The following is a 21213-nucleotide window of genomic DNA, read 5'->3' as shown; positions in this document are numbered from 1 at the left end:
ATTATCTTCTGTGTCTGTGTTAATTGGTTTCCCTTTTCTTTGTTGAAGAGGGTCTGTGCAATCCTTCTGCCTAGTCCGCCATCTTGCCCCGCCTCCGACCACAGACTTTTGGCAGCACGCTGGCCTGGGTCCCATACAGGATGTGACCTAAGAGAAGTTTAATTAATTAATTTTTCTAACCACTCTGTTCTTGTCTGTGTAAAGGGGAGGTTAATAACCCCTAACTTAAGGGGTTGTGATGATTAAATTTTAATTCATATAATGCACTTACTGATGCTTGAGGCATAGATGAAGTATAATAAGCAGAATAAGAGAGAGAAAGAAAAATGCATCCCAAATAAGATATTTCTCCTCCTCAGCAGTAGCCCCCTTTCCTTTATTCTTTGTGTTACTTGAAAGTTCTCATGCATATGGCCTGCTGAACCATTCTCAATTGGAATTCTGTACAAATTTTCAGCAGAGTCTGAAAAATCTGAACCCTGAGCAGCATCTCAGCTTCCTGGAATGATTACCCCAGGGCCCATTATCTTCACTCTGTCTCTTAATCAGGTTAGGATCCCAACCCACCCAGATAAGGAGCTGGGCCAGCTGCAAGGATCAGATGAATTCTCCTGTTGGTATGTAATCAAATCTGGTGGAGATGGCAGGCTATCAGAGTCAGGTTGTGAACTTGGCTGGAAAAAAACAGAAAGCTGGAGTGATTGTATTTAAAGCATGTACCCTGATGGAATGTACTAGTAAATGAAGAGTTGAAAACATCAGCTTCATAGCCTGGTAGCTTTGTGACCGCAGAAATCACCTTGTGCATGCTCACTCTGGGTTCTAGGAGGCTCAATCCTTTGAGTCAGGGCCTGGAGGGACTATCACAGGCTATACACTGGAGTCTTCAAGACCACTTTAACTGGTATTATTTAACTACCAGGCTCACATTCCTGCATCTTCAATCACTTCACAAATATAGAACTCCAAATCTTCAATCACTTCACAAATACAGAACTCTTTTCTATATATATCCTCATCTCTGCACTATTCTATTTTCTCTCTAAACTTGGCTATATATTGTTCTCTTCTCTATCCAAAACTGTCTATTTTCCATTTTTCCTCTCAAACTCAGCTCCATGGTTGATAATCTCACTTGGATCCTAATCTCTTAGCCCATCTCTTCCTTCACCTCTTGTCTTAACCAAACTATGCTTAGTATGTGATACTTTTGTTGAATAAAACAATGAATTAAGTCTGACTCTCCTGAGGGACACTCTTTCTCCCATTGCCATCTGAGGAACTGCTCATTCTCTTGTACCCTATGCACAGGAAGATCAGGAGGGACCAAATTTTCTCTACACTACCCATGGCATTTCCAGGTTGTTATTTTTCTACTTTATCACTGGTAGCTCCGAAATTTCAATATAAGAAGGTTTAGGGTGGCAGTCTGGTTGGAAGGTGTGCCTAGGGGGTTTGGTTTAAAGATATATTTTCTTTACAAGAAGACTGTTGTGACTTATATGTTTATTCTATGTGGCTTTGGGAATAGTTGCTGTTGTGTGCTGTCCAGTCAGTTCTAACTCATAGCAACTCTATAGGGCAGAATCAAACTGCCCCACAGCTTTCCTAGGTGCTATATCATTGGGGGAGCAGATCATCAGGTCTTTTCTCCTGCAGAGTCTCTGGATGGGGTTGAACCACTGACCTTTTGGTTAGTGGCTAAGCACTTTAACCATTGCAACACCAGGGCTTCTTCTTTGGGAGTAGGAGGCTAATAGAATCTATTGGTAGACCTAAGTTCATGTACAAACATCCCTTGATACTACCAATAATTTAAAAAAAAAAAAAAAACTTGTTCCTTTGTGGCTTATGCTGTATATCTCTATCATCCTGTTCTCTTTCTTGACACTTTCAAGTTCTGACCTATGTTAGACCCCATAGTCTTACTTCAGCCACTATTTCTGCTAATGTAATCAAATCGGTCCTCTCTCTACACTTGTGAAGCCCTGACATCCTTATCAATCTCTTAGATTGACACAGTCATGGTAATTAACTTATTAAAACCCTTCAGAGGTTTTCTGTAATCTTCAGAATAATGTCTAATTTTGTTAACATCATTTACATAGTTTATTTCTAACCTGACTTCTGCTTTCCTTGTTAGATACATTTCTTACCACTCCCTTTCTCACTTTTTACACTTCAGCCATGATGAATTCCTTATCATTCCACCATTTTACATTGTCTGTTGCCTATTGCCTTTTGTACACTCTCACATCTGGGAATTAAAGGAACCATGGAAGAATAATATAGATACTGGACTTGGAATCAGATAAATAAATTTGAATCACAGCTCTGCCATTACCTAGCCTGGGACCATGTATAAGCGTCTCAACTTTTGTAAACCTCCATGACCTCATCTCCTATGGATAAACAATACTCACTTGACAGAATTATTATGATGTGTGATGATTAAATCAGATACTAAATGAACTCTATACCAGGTACTCACCACTCATTTTCCTTCTTCTTTTCCCTCATTTCTCCCTCAATCTCCATCCTACTTTTCTTTCTTTCCTTCTTATAATCCTCTTTTCCTCTTTGCATTCCAGTTAATATTTAGATGGGATTTATAACATCCAGTGTTACAGCATATAATAAAAGCCACTGTGATTTGACATCACAGGAGCCATGTTGTACTGAATGTTTGGTATCTATATCTTTGCTTTGTACAAGTAAAGCACCAGTACCATGTAACCACTGCTCTTCCAGTAGAAGCCCACAGCCTTATCTCCTATCCTGGCCACTGAGGCACCCTGGTCTTTCTCATTTGGCCTCAGAAAGATACTGCGATAGAATAAAATTTTGCAACAAATCTTGTCATGTTATAAGGTTCTTTGATCTCTTAATAGTTTTCTCTAGGTTGGTATACCTAGAGCCAGTACCATTTTGTTATCTTAGGCCTTATTTCTTATACCCTCATCTTACACCTTCCCCCATATGCTGCTGTGCACCTTGGCTTCTCAGAATGTTGAGCTGCTACAGGTGAGCCTTTCATTGTACACTCACTGTGCCAATGCCTCCCCTCTTAGAAACACATTGTCTTTAAGGAACTTCCAAATTGAGCCTAGTAGGTAAGACTTACAAAGTAGTTGATTTAAACCAAGAATTAGTAAAAAATGTCTGAGCTGAACTGGCTTGGAATTGTAAATGGAGGATCATAAAGAAAGCAGAGATTGAAATGGGCTTTGTAGGATTAGTGGGATTTGAAAAGACAGAAATGAGAGGCATCCCATGCAGGCAAACATCGTGAAGACTTTGGATATCATAAAGTATATCAGGGGGAAATGCGCCTGTGGAGTGGTTTAGTGTAAAGAAGTAATGGGAGTGTTTTTCCTCTTCCTGTATGTGTCTCAGTGTTCCTTTCTGGGCAATGAGCATGATGATTTAGCAAAATTGCTCATACAGAATATTTTAAAGGAATATTTCCCAAAGTTATTCTGTGGAAAATTAGTCTGATGGGATTCTTTATAGAAAAATAATAATTTGGCCAAATATCAAATATTCTTGTCTCATCTTGAATATTCATAATGCCCATTAGGTTGTTAAAAGCTCTGAATTAGTTTTGTAATAAAGAAACCTGACTTTTCCAGAAAAAGTAAACACCCCATATGTGTCTCTGAAATAACACATTCTTTATTTCCCTCAAGGCAGTTTTTTTAGATTCCATAACTGTCATGTCTACTTATTTTGTATTTTGTATTGACTACTTCCCCAATAGAATATAGAATAGAGACATCAGCTATCTTATTTACCATTTTATGTGAAGACTCTAGGTTGAAGCCTAGACCCATAATAGGTGCTCATGAAAAGTTCTTGAAAGAGTGAAGAAAATGTGTACATCTTTGTTTAACCTTGCATTTTCCAAGCAGTTGCTAAAGGATAGGGCTGGAAATTGGACAAAGTGCTATCAGATTCTAATCTATGTTTTTAACCATAAGTGTTTTTTAACCATATGTGCTGCCCTCCTTCTCCCTTACAACCATCCAGGATTCTGTGTGTGTGTGTGTGTGTGTGTGTGTGATTTGGGTGAAAGTTTACAGAATAAATTCATTTTTCCATACAGCAGTTCACATACACTTTGTTTCATGACATTGACTGCAATTTCCCACAACAGCTCCACTCCCACTTCCTTCCCATAGTTACCTCTTCCCTCTGTCCTTCCCTCCCATGTACTCCTGCCTCCTGAGCTGTCTCCCTGTGCATACACAGCCCTTCTGTTCCCCCACAATTGATCTCTCCAAGGAGTGTATCTGCTGAATGTAAATATTCAGTGCATATGCCTATTTTTGTTTGGCTCGAAGCCACAGGAGTGGGTTCAGTTCCAAAGGTGAAGGGCAGCTAGGGCCATAGTCTCAGTGGTTCCATCAGGCTCTATCAGACCAGCAAACCTGGTCCTTTTTTTTTTTTTTTTTAATGATTTTGAGTTTTGTCTTAGCAATGGAATTTTTTTTTTTTCTATAGAGTGCAAATAATGTTAGTGCTTGTTCTCCCACTCTATCCAGGATCTCCTACATAGATCCCCCTCTGAGTGGTTGACAGTGGTAGCTGGGCACCATCTAGTTCTTCTGGTCTCATAGTCATATAGGCTGAGGATCACATGGTATACCAGTCACTTGGACTAATTGTTTCCATGTGTTTTTGGTTTTATTTATTTTTCTTTGCTCTGGATGAGGAGAGACCCATCGTTGCATCTAGATGGCCCCTTGCAAGCTTTTAAGATCCCAGTCACTACTTACCAAAGTAGGATGTGGAACAATGTTTTGTGTAGCATGCTATGCCAATTGGGCTTGATGTCCCCTGCAACTATGGTCCCAAGCCCACAGGTCCAAGTACTGTCTCCTTCTGGGTAGCTGGCTCTGGCCAAGAAGTGACTACAACCTTGTCCCTTGTCAGCTCTACTGTACACCTGGGAATTCTTACAGAACATACAAATACACCTGTAGAAACATTATCTGGCAACCCTTTACATGGTCTTGGGCACACTCCCCCCTGCATTGTTGTTGTTATGTGCCATTGAGTCGGACCTAACTCATAATGACCCCTTCTTGGGTTTCCAAGGTGCTATCACTACGGAAGTAGATTGCCCAACCTTCCTTCCCAAGGAGTGGCTGGTGGGTTTGAACCGCCAGCCCTCTGGTTAGCAGTCAAGTGCCTTAGGCACGATGCCATCAGAGCTCCTCCCCCCTGCATAGACATACCTAATGGTTCAGCCTGTCCACCCATCTATCCACCCATAGATCAATGTTTGCCTTCACTGACAATACACTACTGTAGGTGCAAAAGGCTTCATCTTTGTTCTCTGTACCTCCCATGCATCTCTCTATGTCTTCCTCTTCCTCAGTGCCACTGTGTTAATCACTCACATTTGGTACATTGCCCTTCTCTTTACCCAAATAAATACTTGTCTCTACCTATCTAACAGTGTTCCTTCCCTGCCCCTTCCCTCCTGGTAACCATAAAAAAAAATCCCTTCCATATATAAACCTTTCCTTGACTTCTTACAGTAATGGACTAACACAATATTTGTCCTTCTGTGATTGACTTATTTCACTCAGCATAATGTCCTCCAAGTTCATCCACATTATGCATTGTTTTGCAGATTCTACGTTATTCTTTACAGTTGCATAGTATTCCATTGTTTGTATGTACCATAGTTTGCTTATCCATTCTTCTGTTGATGGGCACATAGGTTGTTTCCATCTTTTTGCTGCATTGAACATGGGTGTGCATATATCCGTTCTTGTCCTCATCCAGGATTCTTACTGTTATAATTTTTCTCCTGGGCTTTTATTTTGTTTACTACTTTTAAAGCTTAAACAATTACCTGATATGTCCAAATTTCTTTGTGTCTTTCAGGCAAAGGCTGCCACCTAAAAATGTTTACTACTACCGCTGCCCAGACCATAGGAAGAATTATGTGATGTCCTTTGCATTTTGTTTTGACCGAGAAGATGACATTTATCAGTTTGCTTACTGCTACCCATACACATACACTCGCTTCCAGCATTACCTTGACAGCCTGCAGAAGAGAAACATGGATTACTTCTTTCGTGAGCAGCTGGGCCAGAGCGTGGTAAGCCCTGTGCTGAATGGGGATGCCATTCAGAATTAGGCAGCCTTGGGGTAGGGTCTTAGCAATGGGATTTTGTTTTGTTTTGTTTTCTGTAGAGTGCAAATAATGAACGTTAGTGCTTAGTAGACTATATGCTCTTGGACTTTTACAAATTACTATTTTTATTGTGTAATTCATTGTTCCAAGGGCACCAGGAAGTAACTGGATAAGATATAAGACAGATGCTTGCCCTTCCTCTGATTGTAGCTTATAAAACTCTAATATAATACAAAAGTTCTGGTGAATCACAAAACATTTGAAAGAAAAGAAGAATGCTTCTACCGGGTGTTACCAAAGGCATGAAAGCATTTTATGAGTGTGAGCTTCTGAGATGAAGAATAAATTTGTTTCTCAGTGAATCCAGCTTGCATGCATGCAGTAAAGGTTAGCAAATGGTGTATGTTGTTGTTGTCCTTAGGTGCCATTGTGTTGGTTCCAAATCATAGTAACTCTTTGTATAACAGGAAGAAACACTGCCCAGTCTTGCGCCATCTTCACAATCATTGCTATGTTTGAGCTCATTGTTGCAGCCACTGTGTCAGTCCATCTCACTGAGAGTTTTCCTCTTTTTTTGTTAACCCTCTACTTCACCAAGCATGATGTCATTCTCCAGGGACTGGTTCCTCCTGATAACATGTCCAAAGTACATGAGATGAAGTCTCTCTATCCTCTCTTTCAAGGAACATTCTGGGCTGTACTTCCAAGACAGATTTGTTCCTTTTTTCTGGCAGTCCATGGTTTATTCAACATTCTTCACCAACACCATAATTCAAATGTATCAATTTTTCTTGTCTTCCTTGTTCATTGTTTAACTTTCACATGCATATGAGGCTATTGAAAATACTGTGGCTTAGGTTAGATGCACCTAAGTCTTCAGAGTGACATGTTTACTTCTTCATACTTTAAAGAGATCTATTGCAAGCAAATTTGCCCAGCGCTATACGACATCTGATTTCTTGACTGCTGCTTCCATGGGTGTTGATTCTGGATCCAAGTAAAATTAAATCATTGACAATGTCAATCTTTTCTGCATTTATCATTCTTGTTGGTCCAGTTGTGAGGATTTCTGTTTTCTTTAAGGTGTAATCCATACTGAAGGCTGTAGTCTTTAATCTTCATCAGTAAGTGCTTCAAGTCTTCAGTTTCAACAAGCAAGGTTGTGTCATTTGCATATCTCAGGTTGTTCATGAATCTTTCTCTAATCCTGATATTCTGTGTATTTCTTCACATAGTCCATTTCTCAGATTATTTGCTCAACATACAGATTGGAGAAGTATGATGAAAAGGTACAACACTGATGCACACGTTTCCTGATCTTAAACCAGCAGTATATAGTCTGTTTGTTATGACTTCAGTGTGGTCTGTCTCTGTGTCATCTATAAGTTCCTGATCCCTTTTCCCTGTCTCAGTTCCATGCTCTGGGGTATGAAGAATCCAGTCTTCCATTATGTATTAGTTTACTGTTGCTGACATAAAAAATTACCACAGAGTAGGTGGCTTAAAACAACACACATTTATTATCTACAGTTCTGGAGGTCAGAAGATTGAAATCAGTCTCACTGGGCTAAAATCAACACGTCACATGGCTGTATTCACTCTGAAGGCTCTAGGGAACAATCCATTTCCTTGATCTTCGCAGCTTCTTGAGGCTGTCTGCATTCTGTGTCTCCTGGTACTCTTCCATCTTCAAAGCCCATAATGGCTAGGCTGGTCTTTTTCATGCAGCCCTGCTGCTGACTACCTTTTTAATTTAAAGTACCCTTATGATTATGTGGAACTCACCCAGATAATCCAGGATAATCTCCCTTCTCACAAGATCTTTAACTTAATCAAATCCAAAATGTTCCCTCTGTCATGTAAGATAATTCATTCACAGGTTACAGGAATCAGGACATGGACATCTTTGGGGTAGGAGGGCATTATTCTGCCTACTACACCTTCCTTCTCTCTTTTCCTCTGTCCTTCTCCTACCCAAACCAGGAATGTGAAATTGTTCTTCATACTGAATGCAGGATACTGTAAGTTTTTCTCTTTGCCTTTAACAATACTTTGGTTTCTAGTAAAGAATAAGCAGATGATAAGAAGTGTGGCATGTTATCACTCTTTTAGAAGTGTGGATTGTACCTCTAAAGTGGGCATATTGAGTAGTCTCTAAAGGTCCCAAATGAGAATACTGAGAGAATTGGCAGGAGGTAGGATACTTGGAGATCTGGTATATGGTGATGGAGAAGTGGACTCTGCCTAGTGACTGTGGTTTCAACCTAGAAGTGGGCCCCACTTCTAATAAAAATTTTCATAGCTGAACTATATAAAGGTCACCAAGTCTAGTCTGGAATACACAATCAAAGAAAAATAAAGAGGTCCTGGCTATGGCTCAGATGTCTTTTTGGTCTCAAAAGCTAGTGGTTGTGATATCCTTATAGTCTGAGATTCTCTATGCTCTAAGATTTTGTTAAAATATTCCTTCTGCTCTAACCCTCTTCCCAAAAGTGCTTCTATGAGGTCTCATGTGTATCTGGTACCTATATATTTTGAACTTAAAATTGGGACACATGGTGTATCAGTCAGCATGTTAGCAGGAAACAGATGGCAGACTCAAATTAGGATAATTTGAAGAAGGTTTAATAAATGGGCTATTTAAAAGGTGTGGGCAGTGTGTGACATATGACACAAAGTATAGTGCAATTCCCTGTGGTTGGGAACAGCTCAAAGGTTATGAAGGGTAAGAATGGTTACCAGAACCCAGTATAAAGGAGTCTTGTAGTAAGCCCCTTGAAAGGAAGAATGACCTTCAGTTGAGGAACAAAATCTGAGATGACCCTTCAAAGAGGGAGCTGAAGAAAATAAATGCATAGACTTTATTCTCTTGCTTCTTTCTGATCTGCTAAGTCCCCTATTGACCAACCCAACTGGAAGCCACAGGACAAGGCTACAATTGATAGTGATCAGCTGCCCAGACCAAAGAAAAGAGGGGAGAAGGGTGAAGAGTGGATATAGAGAGGCAAATAGAACATATCAAACACATGCTCTGATCAACAACAATATGTTACTGGGGACAGATTATTTGAGATGTCAGAGAAATTCTAAGATGGATATTTACCAGACATATGATGTAATATGATTTAAAAGAATGAGCAGTTCATTCAATACTTGTGACTTTTAAGAGCAAGATCTGGGTATTTAATTCTTGTGTCCACCCAAGGCTCCTCCCAGATTTATGCCAAGCAGAATGTTGGTTTGTATTGAATATTTATTTAGCGAATTATTGAATGGATGAAATTAATTAAGATGTATATTTGGAGGCAGTGTGAAAAGCAGAGAGCAGCAGAAAGCTGATAAGAGATATAGTAGGGTAAGTAAGGCTGCCAAAAAGATATCTAAAATAACTAACAGTAACTTAATCAAGATAGAACCTTATTTCTCTCTAATGTACAAGTCTGTTGCTGTTGGTAGTTACTATAAAGTTGATTCCAACTCATGGCGACCCTATGTATGTAGAATAAAACTGCTCCATAGGGTTAAGTCAAACACTTAAGCACTTATGTCACCCAGAGATGCATAGAAAGATAAAAATCTAGAAGTAGGCAAAATACTGATGGTATTGTGCCTCTCCTCTTCAAAACCCTGAAAGAGTTCTTCAGCTTTCTGCTCTGTTATCTCTAAGTTGTGGCTCTGAATCTCATGATCCAATATGGACTTCTACCATCATGTCCATGTTCCAGGCAGCAGGATGAAGGAAGTGGGAGATAAAGGAGAAGAAGCAGTTATGTGGCATTTCCACTGGTATCCCATTTACTAGAATTCATGTCTACCCTTAACTATAGGAAGCATGGAAAATGAAGTCTATTCTGGGAGGCTGTTTCCAGTGAGAAATTGGTAGTTTTATAGCTATGGATGAAGAGGAGAATGAATATTGAATCTCTGCCCTAGGAAGTCTGAATTCTCTTATAGCTCTAATACCCAACTACTTGCATGACCTTGAAAGCTATTTCACCTTTCATCTATAAAGTGGACAAAGTGGGTTTAAGGAGAGATTTTGAAATTATTATTAGAGGAATTCCTTAATTAGGGGGAAAAAAAACCTGATACCTTGTCCTACTTCAGACCCTGTGAGAGGCACTGTGGGTATATATAAATAGTTAGCACAAGTCTTTGTGGACTTCCAGAAATGTATTCTTACCAAAGGAAATAGGACATGTCCAAATGGCTATAATAATAAAGTATATAATTAAAGATGCTATGAAATGTTTAAAAAGTTAGTGAACAGAAAAAATACCATGGAGGATTCCCTCCTTGGGTTTCCAAGGTGGTATCTCTACAGAAGTAGATTGCCCAATCTTCCTTCCAAGGAGTGGCTGGTCAGTGTGAACCACCAGGCTTCTGGTTAGCAGTAAAATGCCTTAGACAGTGCACCAGATATACCACAATGGAGGAAGTGGGCTTTAAATTTAGTCTTGAAAGATGGGTAGGATTACCATAGATCGAGTTGGGGAGAAGGTAGCCTAGAAAGCAGGAACCGCCTTAGTCATTGTATGATGAATAGGAAATTCTTATTGAGGGGTACTGAAATGTTAGGGTAGACAAGGAGATTGGGGTCAAATAATATGAAGCCTTGGTTGTGATATATCCAGGAATTTTAGGTGCATCCTTTATTCAGATTCAACAGACACTGAGTCAGGAATGTTATATATACTATCTTGTTTATTCTTCATAAAAGTTTTATGGAGTAGGCAACATTACCCCAGTTTGGGGGATAAGTAATCTGAGACTGAAAATATAAGTTTCTTAGCTAAGGCCACGTAGCAATTAGTGTCAAGGCCAGGATTTAAACTCATGACTTCTATCAGCACGTCCTAGCTCTTTGATTTGACTCATTGCTGCTTCCTACATTGGGCCTATTGGGACAGACAGTAAATTTTTGAGAAAGGGATCACCTTATACAGAGCAGCATCTTAAGAAAGTAAACTTAATTATAGTACAGGATGTACCTCTGCTGGGCCTGCTAGATTAGGGGGAGCTTTGTGAGTTGACTCTGTCCTCTGTTCTAGACTTTGAAACAGATACCAGAGACTTCAAGTCTTTCTTAAAGGCATACTTTTGCAGACAGGACAATTCTTGGTTACCAGGGTGTTTGATATGGCTTGTGTTTGAAGGCATCACTATAATTAGTTAATCCTTATTCCAATTTGTAGGGAGGATAATTACAAGTGGGGAGACTAAACATGCCAAAGTCGAGGTCTTAGAGAGAGCAAGCAGGAGGCAAGATTTTGAATTTCTAGGGCTGGAACTATTAATCACCATGGGCATAGTTGCTTATAATTATGTAATCAAAATGGCATTTTGATTTATTACCCACCAGTGGCCCCTACTGACCCTATCAAACAAAACCCCTTTGTGTATGCATCAAAACTATAATCTGACATTTAAAATAAAGATATCATGGGAGTTATCTTTATGTATCTTTTTGTGTTGACAACTTTATTTAGGTCTAATTTAGAAACCATAAAATTCACCCATTGTAATAATAAAATTCTATGATTTTCGGTAAATGTATAGTGAAGCAATCCCATTTTAGAACATTTTCATTACCCTAAAAAGTTCCTTTGTTAATCCCCACTTGTACTCCTAGCCCTAGGTAACTATTTATTTGCTTTCAGACCCTATACATTTGCCACTTCTGGATATTTCATATAAATAGAATCATACACGATGTAGTTTTTTTGCATCGGCTTCTTTTGCTTATCATAATGTTTTTGAGAGTCATACATGTTGTAGCATGCATCAGTTGTTCATTCATCCTTTTTTCTGAATAGTATTCCTTTGGAAGGATATACCACATTGTTTTTGTTCGTTTTGCTTTTGTTTTTTATCCCATTTGCCAGTTGAGAGAAATTTCGTTTGTTTCTAATTTGGGTCTATTATGAATAATGCTGCTATAAACCTTCATGTACATGTCCTTGATTTCATTTCTGTTGAATATTTTTCTAAGAGTAGATTATTGGTTCATATGGTTAGTTTATGTTCAACTTTTCAAAAAACCACCAAATGGTATTCCAAAATTGTAGTACCGTTTAATATTCCCACCTGCAGTGTAGGAAGATTACCAGTTTATTCACATATTGCCAACACTTGGTATTGTCTATTTTTTTATTATAGCCATTTTAATGGATATGTAGTGATATATCTGGTGGCATAGTGCCTAAGTATTTGACTGCTAACCAGAAGGCTGGTGGTTCAAACCCACCAGCCAGACCTCCAAAGGAAGATTGGGCAATCTAATTCTGTAGTGATACCATCTAGGAAACTCAAGAGGGGTCACTTTGAGTTGGATCTGACTTGACCGCAATTGGTTTTTGGTTTGGTAGTGATATCTCATTTGAAATTTTAATTAGTATTTCCCTATGGCTAATTATGTTGAGTATCTTATCATGTACTTATTTGCCATTTGTATAGCTTCTTTGGTGGTGTGTCAGTTCAAATCTTTTGCTCATTTTGTTTAATTGGGTTGTTTATTTTTTTATTATTAGATTGGTTTTTTTTTTTTTTTTGTACATTCAGGATACAAGTACTTTATAAGATACATGCTTGCAGATATTGCCCCTCAATTTATGGGTTGTCATTCATTCTCTTAGCAGTATGTTTTAAAGAGCAGAAGTTTTAAATTTTGAAGCCTAATTTATCATCTTCTTATTTTATGTATCATTTTTTTTTGTCCTAGGAACTCTTAGCCCAACCAAAGGTTATAAATATTTTATCCTATGTTTTCTTATAAAATTTATACATTTAGGTGACATTTAAGTCTGTGACCTATTTTGAGTTAATTTTTGTATGGTGTGTGGTAAGAGTCTATTTGTTTGCATGTGGATATCCATTTGTTCCAGCACCATTTGTTAACAAGACTATCCTATACCCATTAAATTGTTCTGATACCTTTCTCTGATATGTCTGTTTACTTTAATTCTTTCTTTCTGTCTTTAAATCTCCATTTCTAGGGGATCAGCCCTGTGTCTGTGTATGTTAGTGGTCAGCTGTTGTTGGGCTGAGGTTATACTCAAGCATCCTGAACCAGTAAGGCTTCCATTCTCTAGAGATGGATCTGTGTGTGGATAAGAAGCACAGTCACACTTCAGGACATTTTCAAATCTTCCTTGGATTATACTTTTTCTTTTGTGTTTCTTAAAGACTACAGCCTTTAGCATGGATAAACACCACAACAAAAAGAAAAGTAAAATCCTTGTAACTGGACCAATAAGCAACATCACGATAAGCAGAGAAAAGATTGAAATTGTCAAAGATTTTATTTTACTTGGCTCCACAATCAGCACCCATGGAAACAGCAGTCAAGAAACCAAACAACATACTGCATTGGGCAGATCGACTGCAAAATTCCTCTTTAAAGTGTTTAAGAACAAAAACGTCACTTTGAAGACTAAGGTGCAGGCTGACCCAAGCCACGGTCTTTTCAATAGCCTTATATGCATGTGAAAACTGGACAATGAATAAGGAAGACCAAAGAATAACTGATGCATTTAATTGTGGTATTGGCAAAGAACATTGAAAATACCATGGACTTCCAGAAGAACAAATCTCTTTTGGAAAAAATACAGTTAGAATGCTACTTAGAATCAAGAATGGCCAGACTTAATCTCTTGTACTGTGGTCATGTTATCAGAAAGGACCAGTTCCTGGAGAAGGATATCATGTGTAGAGTCTCAGTGAGAAAGGGGAAGACCCGCAACAAAATGAATTGATGCAGTGGCCGCAGCGATGGGCTTAAGCATAGCAATGATTGTGAAGATGGCACAGGACCACACAGCATTTCGTTCTATTGTACATCGGGTTTCTCTGTGTCCAGACCAACTCAGAAGCACCTAACAACAGCAAAAGCAGTGCAAGTATGTGCAGCCTCAAGGTTTGGTAAGGAGTGTGTGGCTGTCTTGGGTCTTCTCTGCTCTCTGCTCTGCCTATACCAAGCCTCAGCCAGGAATATGCTTGTTCCAACCTTGCAACCACAGGCTAGTTGAGTCGTTGGCACTCCTTATTCACTTGCCTCTGGGATGATTATTTCTGCAGACAATGCTGCTGGGTGTGTATATTGTCTCTCTCACTAAATTTAGTGAGCTTCTTCAATGATGGCAAAGAAGATGCCAATCCTTGCAACCTGCCATACCCTAACAGAACCCTGCTTCCACCAAGCTAGGGGGAGGATGGCACAGCCATAGGCCAGAATACCACAGATTTGCACTGTTATTACATGACACTCAGCAATTTTTAAAGCACAATCATTATCAGATTGATGTATGCCTTTGGTCAATTTCTAGTACTGAAATATTTGTCTATGCCTATGTTGTTCAACTAATTTTGCATTTGGGAGTAAGATTTACCAGTCTTCTCATTCAGACATAGCAGAAGTAGATTTTAACTGACAAATATTAGTTGTTTAAATCAAATAACCCTTATACTGTCAGACACAGTAAACTGTGGTATTATTTTCATATGTCATTGTCCAATTAGATGGATGCATAGCTCAGTGTGTATTTATGAGTGTGAGTGTGTATGAAAAAATTAGATGGAGAGGTCTATTCCCATACTTAGGCATACTCACCCAAAGGAATTGCCTAACAAAGAAAATAATCCAATGGTGCATTTTAAGGAATCACCAGATAGCAATTTATATGAGAGAAATATTATCTAGGCTATGCCACTGGTTGGCTCTATGACCTTTGAAAAAGCACTCCCCTCTATGGGACTCAGAAAGTTCAGCCAGATGATTTCAAGCATTCTTTCCATCTCCAACATAAAATAATGGTTTAAATGTCCATGAGGCCTAGATTGTATGTTTCACACATTAGCCTATTGGGAATGTTGCCTCTTAATCTGCCTTTTGTTTTAAATAATAACTCTAATAGACTCAACAGCAGTGAGTTTGTTTTTTCTTTCTTTTTCTTTTTTTAATAGTTATTGTTGTTGTTGTTATTAGTTGCCATCTAGTCATTTCCAACTCATGGGGACCCCACGTGTACAGAGTTGAACTGCTTCATAGGGTTTTTCAGGCTGTGACCTTTCAGAAACAGATCACCAGATCCATCTTCTGAGGCCTCTGAATGGACTCAAACTGCCAACTCTTGGCTATTAGTTGAACACTTAACTGTTTGCACTACCCAGGAATTCTCAGTAGTTACTGAGTCCTTAGAATGTGTCAGACTTAATTTTATGAACTTTAAATACATCATGACATTTGATCCTCATAATATCACTACTGTATGGTTCGTATTATTATTGAGAGGTCATTGGTAGTTCAGTGGTGGACTTCTCACCTTCCATGTAGAAGACCTGGATTTGATTCCTAGCCAGTTCAGCCACCACCTGCCTGTCATTGGTGGCTTGCATGTAGCTATGATAATGTATAGGTTTCAGTGGAGCTAACAGACTAAGATGGCACATTTTAAGGAATGGAAAGAAAGGGCTGGTGATCTACTTCCAAAAATCACCCGTAAAAACCCAATAGGTCACAATAATCCAGTCTACAACTGATCACAGGGATGGCTCAGGATTGGACAGTATTTTGTTCTGTTGTGCACGTGGTTGCTATGAGTCAGGAGTTGATCCAAATTCAGCAGCAGATAATAATAACAACAATAACATTACTATTGGGTGCCTACCACATGACCAGCACATTCTAGGGTCCTGGGATATAGCAGTGAAAGCAGGCAAAAAGTTCATGTCCTCATGGGGCTTACATTCTAGCAGGAAACTGAAAATATCAATAAAATTAAATCAGGAACAGAAGATAAGGAGGTTTGGGGAAAGCTTCACTTAGAAGGTAGTTATCTTAGTTTCCTAGGGCTGCTTTAACAAAATAACACAAAGCAGGTGGCTTTAAAGAACAGAAATTTGTTATCTCACAGTCCTGGAGGCTAGAAGACCAAATGATAGTATCGGCTCTAGGGAGGGTGATTGCTTGCTGATACCCTTGGATGTTACTTGTTTCTTGGCTTGTAAATGGATCCTCACGTGGCATCTCCCCCCTGTGTGTGTGTCTCTCTGTCTATTTTTCTTTTTATAAAACACACTCAGAAGGGATTAGGTTTAGGATTCAACCTACTCCAGTATTATTTTGTTGATACAACACAAGAGAAACCTTATTCCCAAACAGGGTCCCACATAGGTATTTGTTGTTGTTGTTGTTATGTGCCGTCGAGTCGGCCCTGACTCATAGCGACCCCTCCTTGGGTTTCCGAGGCAGTATCACTACGGAAGTATGATTGCCCAACCTTCCTTCCGAGGAGTGGCTGGTGGGTATAGTGATTAGGATTTCGACATATCCTTTTGGAGGACACAATTTAATCCATAATTGTAGCATTTAAACTCTGAGGTAACAAGTATTATCTCCTCCCATTTACGCTATTGAGAGCTTAGATTTTATAACATTAAATAATTTGCAACTAGTTATGAAACCTAACTTTTGTTGACTCCAGAGTAGGCTCTAAACCACTGCGTTATTGTATCTCCCTGGGTAGAGGAATGTTTTGTTGATGTTTCTAATCATTTACTGAATTCTTGAAAAACCATTCTTTAATACTAAAACTGTCAGATGAGCACCTTCTGCCTGTCAAGCCTTCTGATAGGTTCAGGAGACAGAGATTAATACAAGACACACCTTCCCCCAAGAAGTATACAATGCAGTAAGTGACACATACATAAAAACTCATAATACCAATGATGTTAAGAGACCTTGTATAATAATAGATATTAGGCAGAGAAGGGGCATAACAGAGGTAATAAAGCATTCAGGAAGAGGGAGCTTAAACTGAGTTTTAAAACGTGTATGCTATAGTGTGTCTTGGCAATTGTGAATGGTTCCATATGTCAGGAATACAGAATTGGCCTATGGAAAGCAGGAAAGGTGACAAGAGGGGAGGCAAAAGAAGTAAGTGGAGGCCAGCTCATGAAGGCCTTGAATGTCAAGCTGAAGAACTTGGACTCTATCCTGGAGACAGTGAAGAACCAGGCAGCAGGGAACAAGATCATTATGGCACTTAACCCTTACATCTCTAGGATGCCCCTTCTAGTGGCAGCTGACCTTCTTGTCTAGAAGTCCAATTAACTCTTTCCTGTATGTCCAGACTGCTTTTCTTCCCACAGGCAGAGGTATTTGGTAGCCAAGAACATCAAGAGGAAAACTTTATCACCAATATACAATGTATAGTAATGAGAATGTCATAGAAATACCCAGAGAAGCTGGTCTCTTTGATTTTAGCACCTCACAGAATCTCCAAAGTTTGTAAGGTCTGTAAGGGTCACGTTCAAGTTTTGCAAACAGAAAACTATCTCTAATGGGCAAGGCCCTAAGCTGTATAGAACAGCATCTTCTGTAAACATTCCAGAAATGTGACTGTCAGCCTCTGCTCACACACCTCTTGAGGCAGCCTGGGCCCCATTCCAATGACAAGAAAATCCTACTGTCCACTGAAGGAAGTGCTTCCCTGTAACTTCCTCTCTTTGATTCTTGCTCCACTCTGGCTCACTTTATGTGTACCTACTCCTTTAGCCCCTGGACAGGTCTGCAGAGATATGAAAACCATGACCATACCCACCTCATCAGTCTTCTCTTCTCCAAGCTAATTCATTCCTCCTACCTCGATCCTTCTACTTTTCTTCATATTCCAGTTTCTAAATTTCTTATAGTCTTTATTGTTCTTATCTGGACAGGATCAAGATTGTTAATTTTCTTCTTAAAATGTCAAAACTGATGTTAAACTCTATAGTTAATCCAAGCATCCCATAGCAGAATGAGACTATCAATTATTTTACTCTGGATGCTAGATCTCTGGAAATGTAGCCAAATTTTGCATTAGCTTCTATAGGCAGCCAGACTGGCCTCCTATCCCTACAATAGACTTTTGTTGTTCTTTAAATAAAGTCATTTTTATTTCTCTAATATTCTTTAAAAAGAAGAAAAAAAAAAGCTTTTTATTTTGGAATAATTTTAGATTTATAAAAAAGTTGAAAGTTAGCATAAAGAGTTCCCTTAAACCTTTTCCTAATTTCCTCCAATGTTGACATCTTATCTACCATGGTGAATTTATCAAAACTAAGAAATTAGTATTAATGTATTACTATTATTTACATTCCAGACTTTATTCATATTTCACCACTTTTCTCCACTCATGTCCTTTGTCTGTTCTGTGATCGAACCCAGGATACAATGTTAGCCTGCAGTACATTTTTAAAGTTTAATTGTAAGCCCTTACACATACTTTGTTGAGTTTCAACTTGCTGCCCTGCTCACACAGATACCTTAGCTACCAGGAAATCTCTGTCATCTTCCCAACCATCACTTAACCCTCACTTCTTCATTTACCCAGTAGTGCCTGATCAAGAGACAGAGTAACTCCTTCACTGACCACTTCTTCAGTGAGGTTGGAAGTTGGCATCCTTCTTATTAACCAATTGCTATTTCTGGTTCATTTTTTCCCCTGAGTTTTGTATTAACTGTCCTTGCTCTTTTGAACTTCATTGCATCAATCAAAATACAACCCTCAGGCACTCCTTGTTGCTGTCTTCTGACTTCTTGAACATTCCTCTCAATTGTAGTGGATTTATTATCCTCCATTCTGCCACTGCCACCATTTACAGTGATTTTGGTGTCCATAAAATGATCAATTGAACACTCTGGCCTTTCAGTAGTTAAAGATAAAATAAATTCTTTACATGGTCTGTAAGATCCTACATAATCTACCCTCTGCCTAGGTCTTCAGCCTTCCATAGCCCACTCCCCGCATTATCTCTTCTCTGCCTACACTTGCCTTCTCACAATTCCTTCTATGAGCCATGGATTTTTCCCCATCCTAGGACTTGCATACACTCTGACACTTCTGCTTGAAATTTTTTTCTCTATAGCCCTTTGCCTAAATAATTTATATTCTGCTTTCTAAATCCAGTTTAAACATCACTTCCTCATGGGATCCTTCCCTGATACCTTTTTCCCCAGACTAGTTCAAGAACCCCAGTTACATGCTTTTGTAGTCAACACTATTTCTCCTATGAAACACTTATCACTTCTGGATACTCACTTAATGTTTCTCTTCCTCCAAAGAATTTTAGCTCCATGAAGACAACAAGACAATGTCTGTCTTATTCACTGTTCCATCAATTCACTGCTCTAGTATGTCAGGCATTTAGGTGTTTATTGAAGGAATTGAGGCTTTGCATCTAGTCTCTCCCCATCAGTTTAACCTCTATATCACTGCCAGAGGGTCTTTTATTCCCCTGATGAGTAATTATCTTGAGCATCATTTTCTGTGCTAATTGGTCATTTGTATATTGACTTTGAAGAAATGTTTATTCAGCTCCTTTGTGTATTCTCAAATTGAGTTTGTTTTTATTATTGACTTGTTGTTGTTCTTCTTCTTAGGTGCCATTAAGTCATTTTCACCTCATAGCAACCTTATGTACAAAAGAACAAAATGTTGCCTGGTCTTGAGGAATTCTTTAAATATTCTGGATACACGTCCCTTATTAGATATATGTGATTTGCAGATATTTTCTTCCATTCTTCAGGTTGTCTTTCATATTCTTGATGGTATCATTTGAGGCACAAATATTTTTAATTTTTATGAAGTCTAATTGTCTAATTTATCTATTGTTTTTTCTTTATTGCTTGCGCTTTTGGTGTTGTGTCTAAGAACAATTGCCTAACCCAATGTCCTGAAGATTTACTCCTATGTTTTGGTCTAAGATTTTTGTAGATTATGGCTCATATGCCACAGACTGCAGACTTTCAGAGTTCTACCAAGATTTAGTAGATTGTGTATGTGTGTGCATGTGTGTGTGCGCTTTCGGTGTAAATTTACATAGCAAACTTGTTTTACATTCAACATTTCATGCACATCTGGTTTCATGGCCCTGATTACCATCCCCAACTGTAAAAAACTCTCCTCCCCATGACCACCCCCTCCTTGTGCTGCTCTCATCATGTATTCCTGTCTGTCCAGCCTTCCCACTATGTGAATGTTACCCCTCTGGTGTCTCACGGCTGCTTGATCCAAGGGGTGCATCTCCCTAGAGTAGGTGGCTGCATCAACCTGTGGTAGGTGTTCTGTATGTAGGTCTTTCTACTGTTGGCCTGAGAGCCAATCCATGTAAGTGAGTCCATTTCTAGGCTCGAAGGGTAGCCCAGGGCCATAGTCTTGGGAGTTCCATCAGTCTCTTTCCAACCAGTAATTCTGGTCATTTTTGTGTTTTTTTAATTTTGTTCCACATTTTCCCTCCCAAGATTTAGTAGGTTTTCTTGAATATATGTTTCTCTATTTGCTGTATGTGCTGAGAACAATTTACACACACACTCATACACTCTCACATATTTGTTGTTGTTCTTATGTGCCATTGAGTCAGACCCGACTCATAGTGACCCCTCCTTGGGTTTCTAATACAGTATCACTACAGAAGTAGATTGCCCGACCTTCCTCCCAAGGAGTGGCTAGTGGGTTTGAACTGCCAGCCTTCTTGTTAGCAGTCAAGTGCCTTAGACACTATGCCACCAGTGTGTGTGTGTGTGTGTGTGTGTGTAATTTTCAACAGCTAAATGATTGTTCAAGAGAGGGGAGAGGTTCTGTGACACTCCTTATACCACCATTCTTAAAGACAGTATCTGTTGCTAGTTGACTTTTAAAACACAGATTATTCTATTTACTCTCTTTACATAAGTCCTCTGTTGGTCCTTCATTACAAACACAATGAAACCTAATCAATTTTATTAGAATACATTAATTTTTCTAACCCCGTTTACTCCCCTCTCCCCCAGAACCAGTAGTTGAACTACTGTTTGATATGTTGTTGTTAATTGCCATTGAGTCAACCACTAACTCATGCTGACCCCATGTGTTACAGAGTAGAACTACTTCATAGGGCTTTCTTGGATGTAATCTATACGGAAGTAGACCTTTCTTCTATGGTGTTGTTGGGTGGGTTTGAACTTCCCATCTTTGGTTTAGTTGTTGTTGTTGTTGTTTGCCGTCGAGTCAGCCCCGACTCATAGCGACCCCTCCTTGGGTTTC

At 39.0% G+C, this 21213-nt stretch overlaps 1 protein-coding gene across 1 annotated transcript in view; it reads left to right on the top strand.

The window, feature by feature from the left end:
* Positions 1-21213, top strand: part of AGBL4 (AGBL carboxypeptidase 4) — a gene marked incomplete at its 5' end in the record, with an annotated part of 1767058 nt that overhangs the window by 972182 nt on the left and 773663 nt on the right. The window contains one exon of the mRNA XM_042781774.1: positions 5899-6115. Coding sequence (XP_042637708.1) covers positions 5899-6115 — 217 coding nt within the window. The remainder of the gene's footprint in view (positions 1-5898; positions 6116-21213) is intronic.

This window comes from Orycteropus afer, unplaced genomic scaffold (assembly GCF_000298275.1).
Source record: "Orycteropus afer afer isolate SDZICR_OR568_19922 unplaced genomic scaffold, OryAfe1.0 scaffold00169, whole genome shotgun sequence".
NCBI lineage: Eukaryota > Metazoa > Chordata > Mammalia > Tubulidentata > Orycteropodidae > Orycteropus > Orycteropus afer.
Note: the sequence above shows the minus strand (reverse complement) of the source record. Positions and strands in the feature narration are given on the sequence as shown.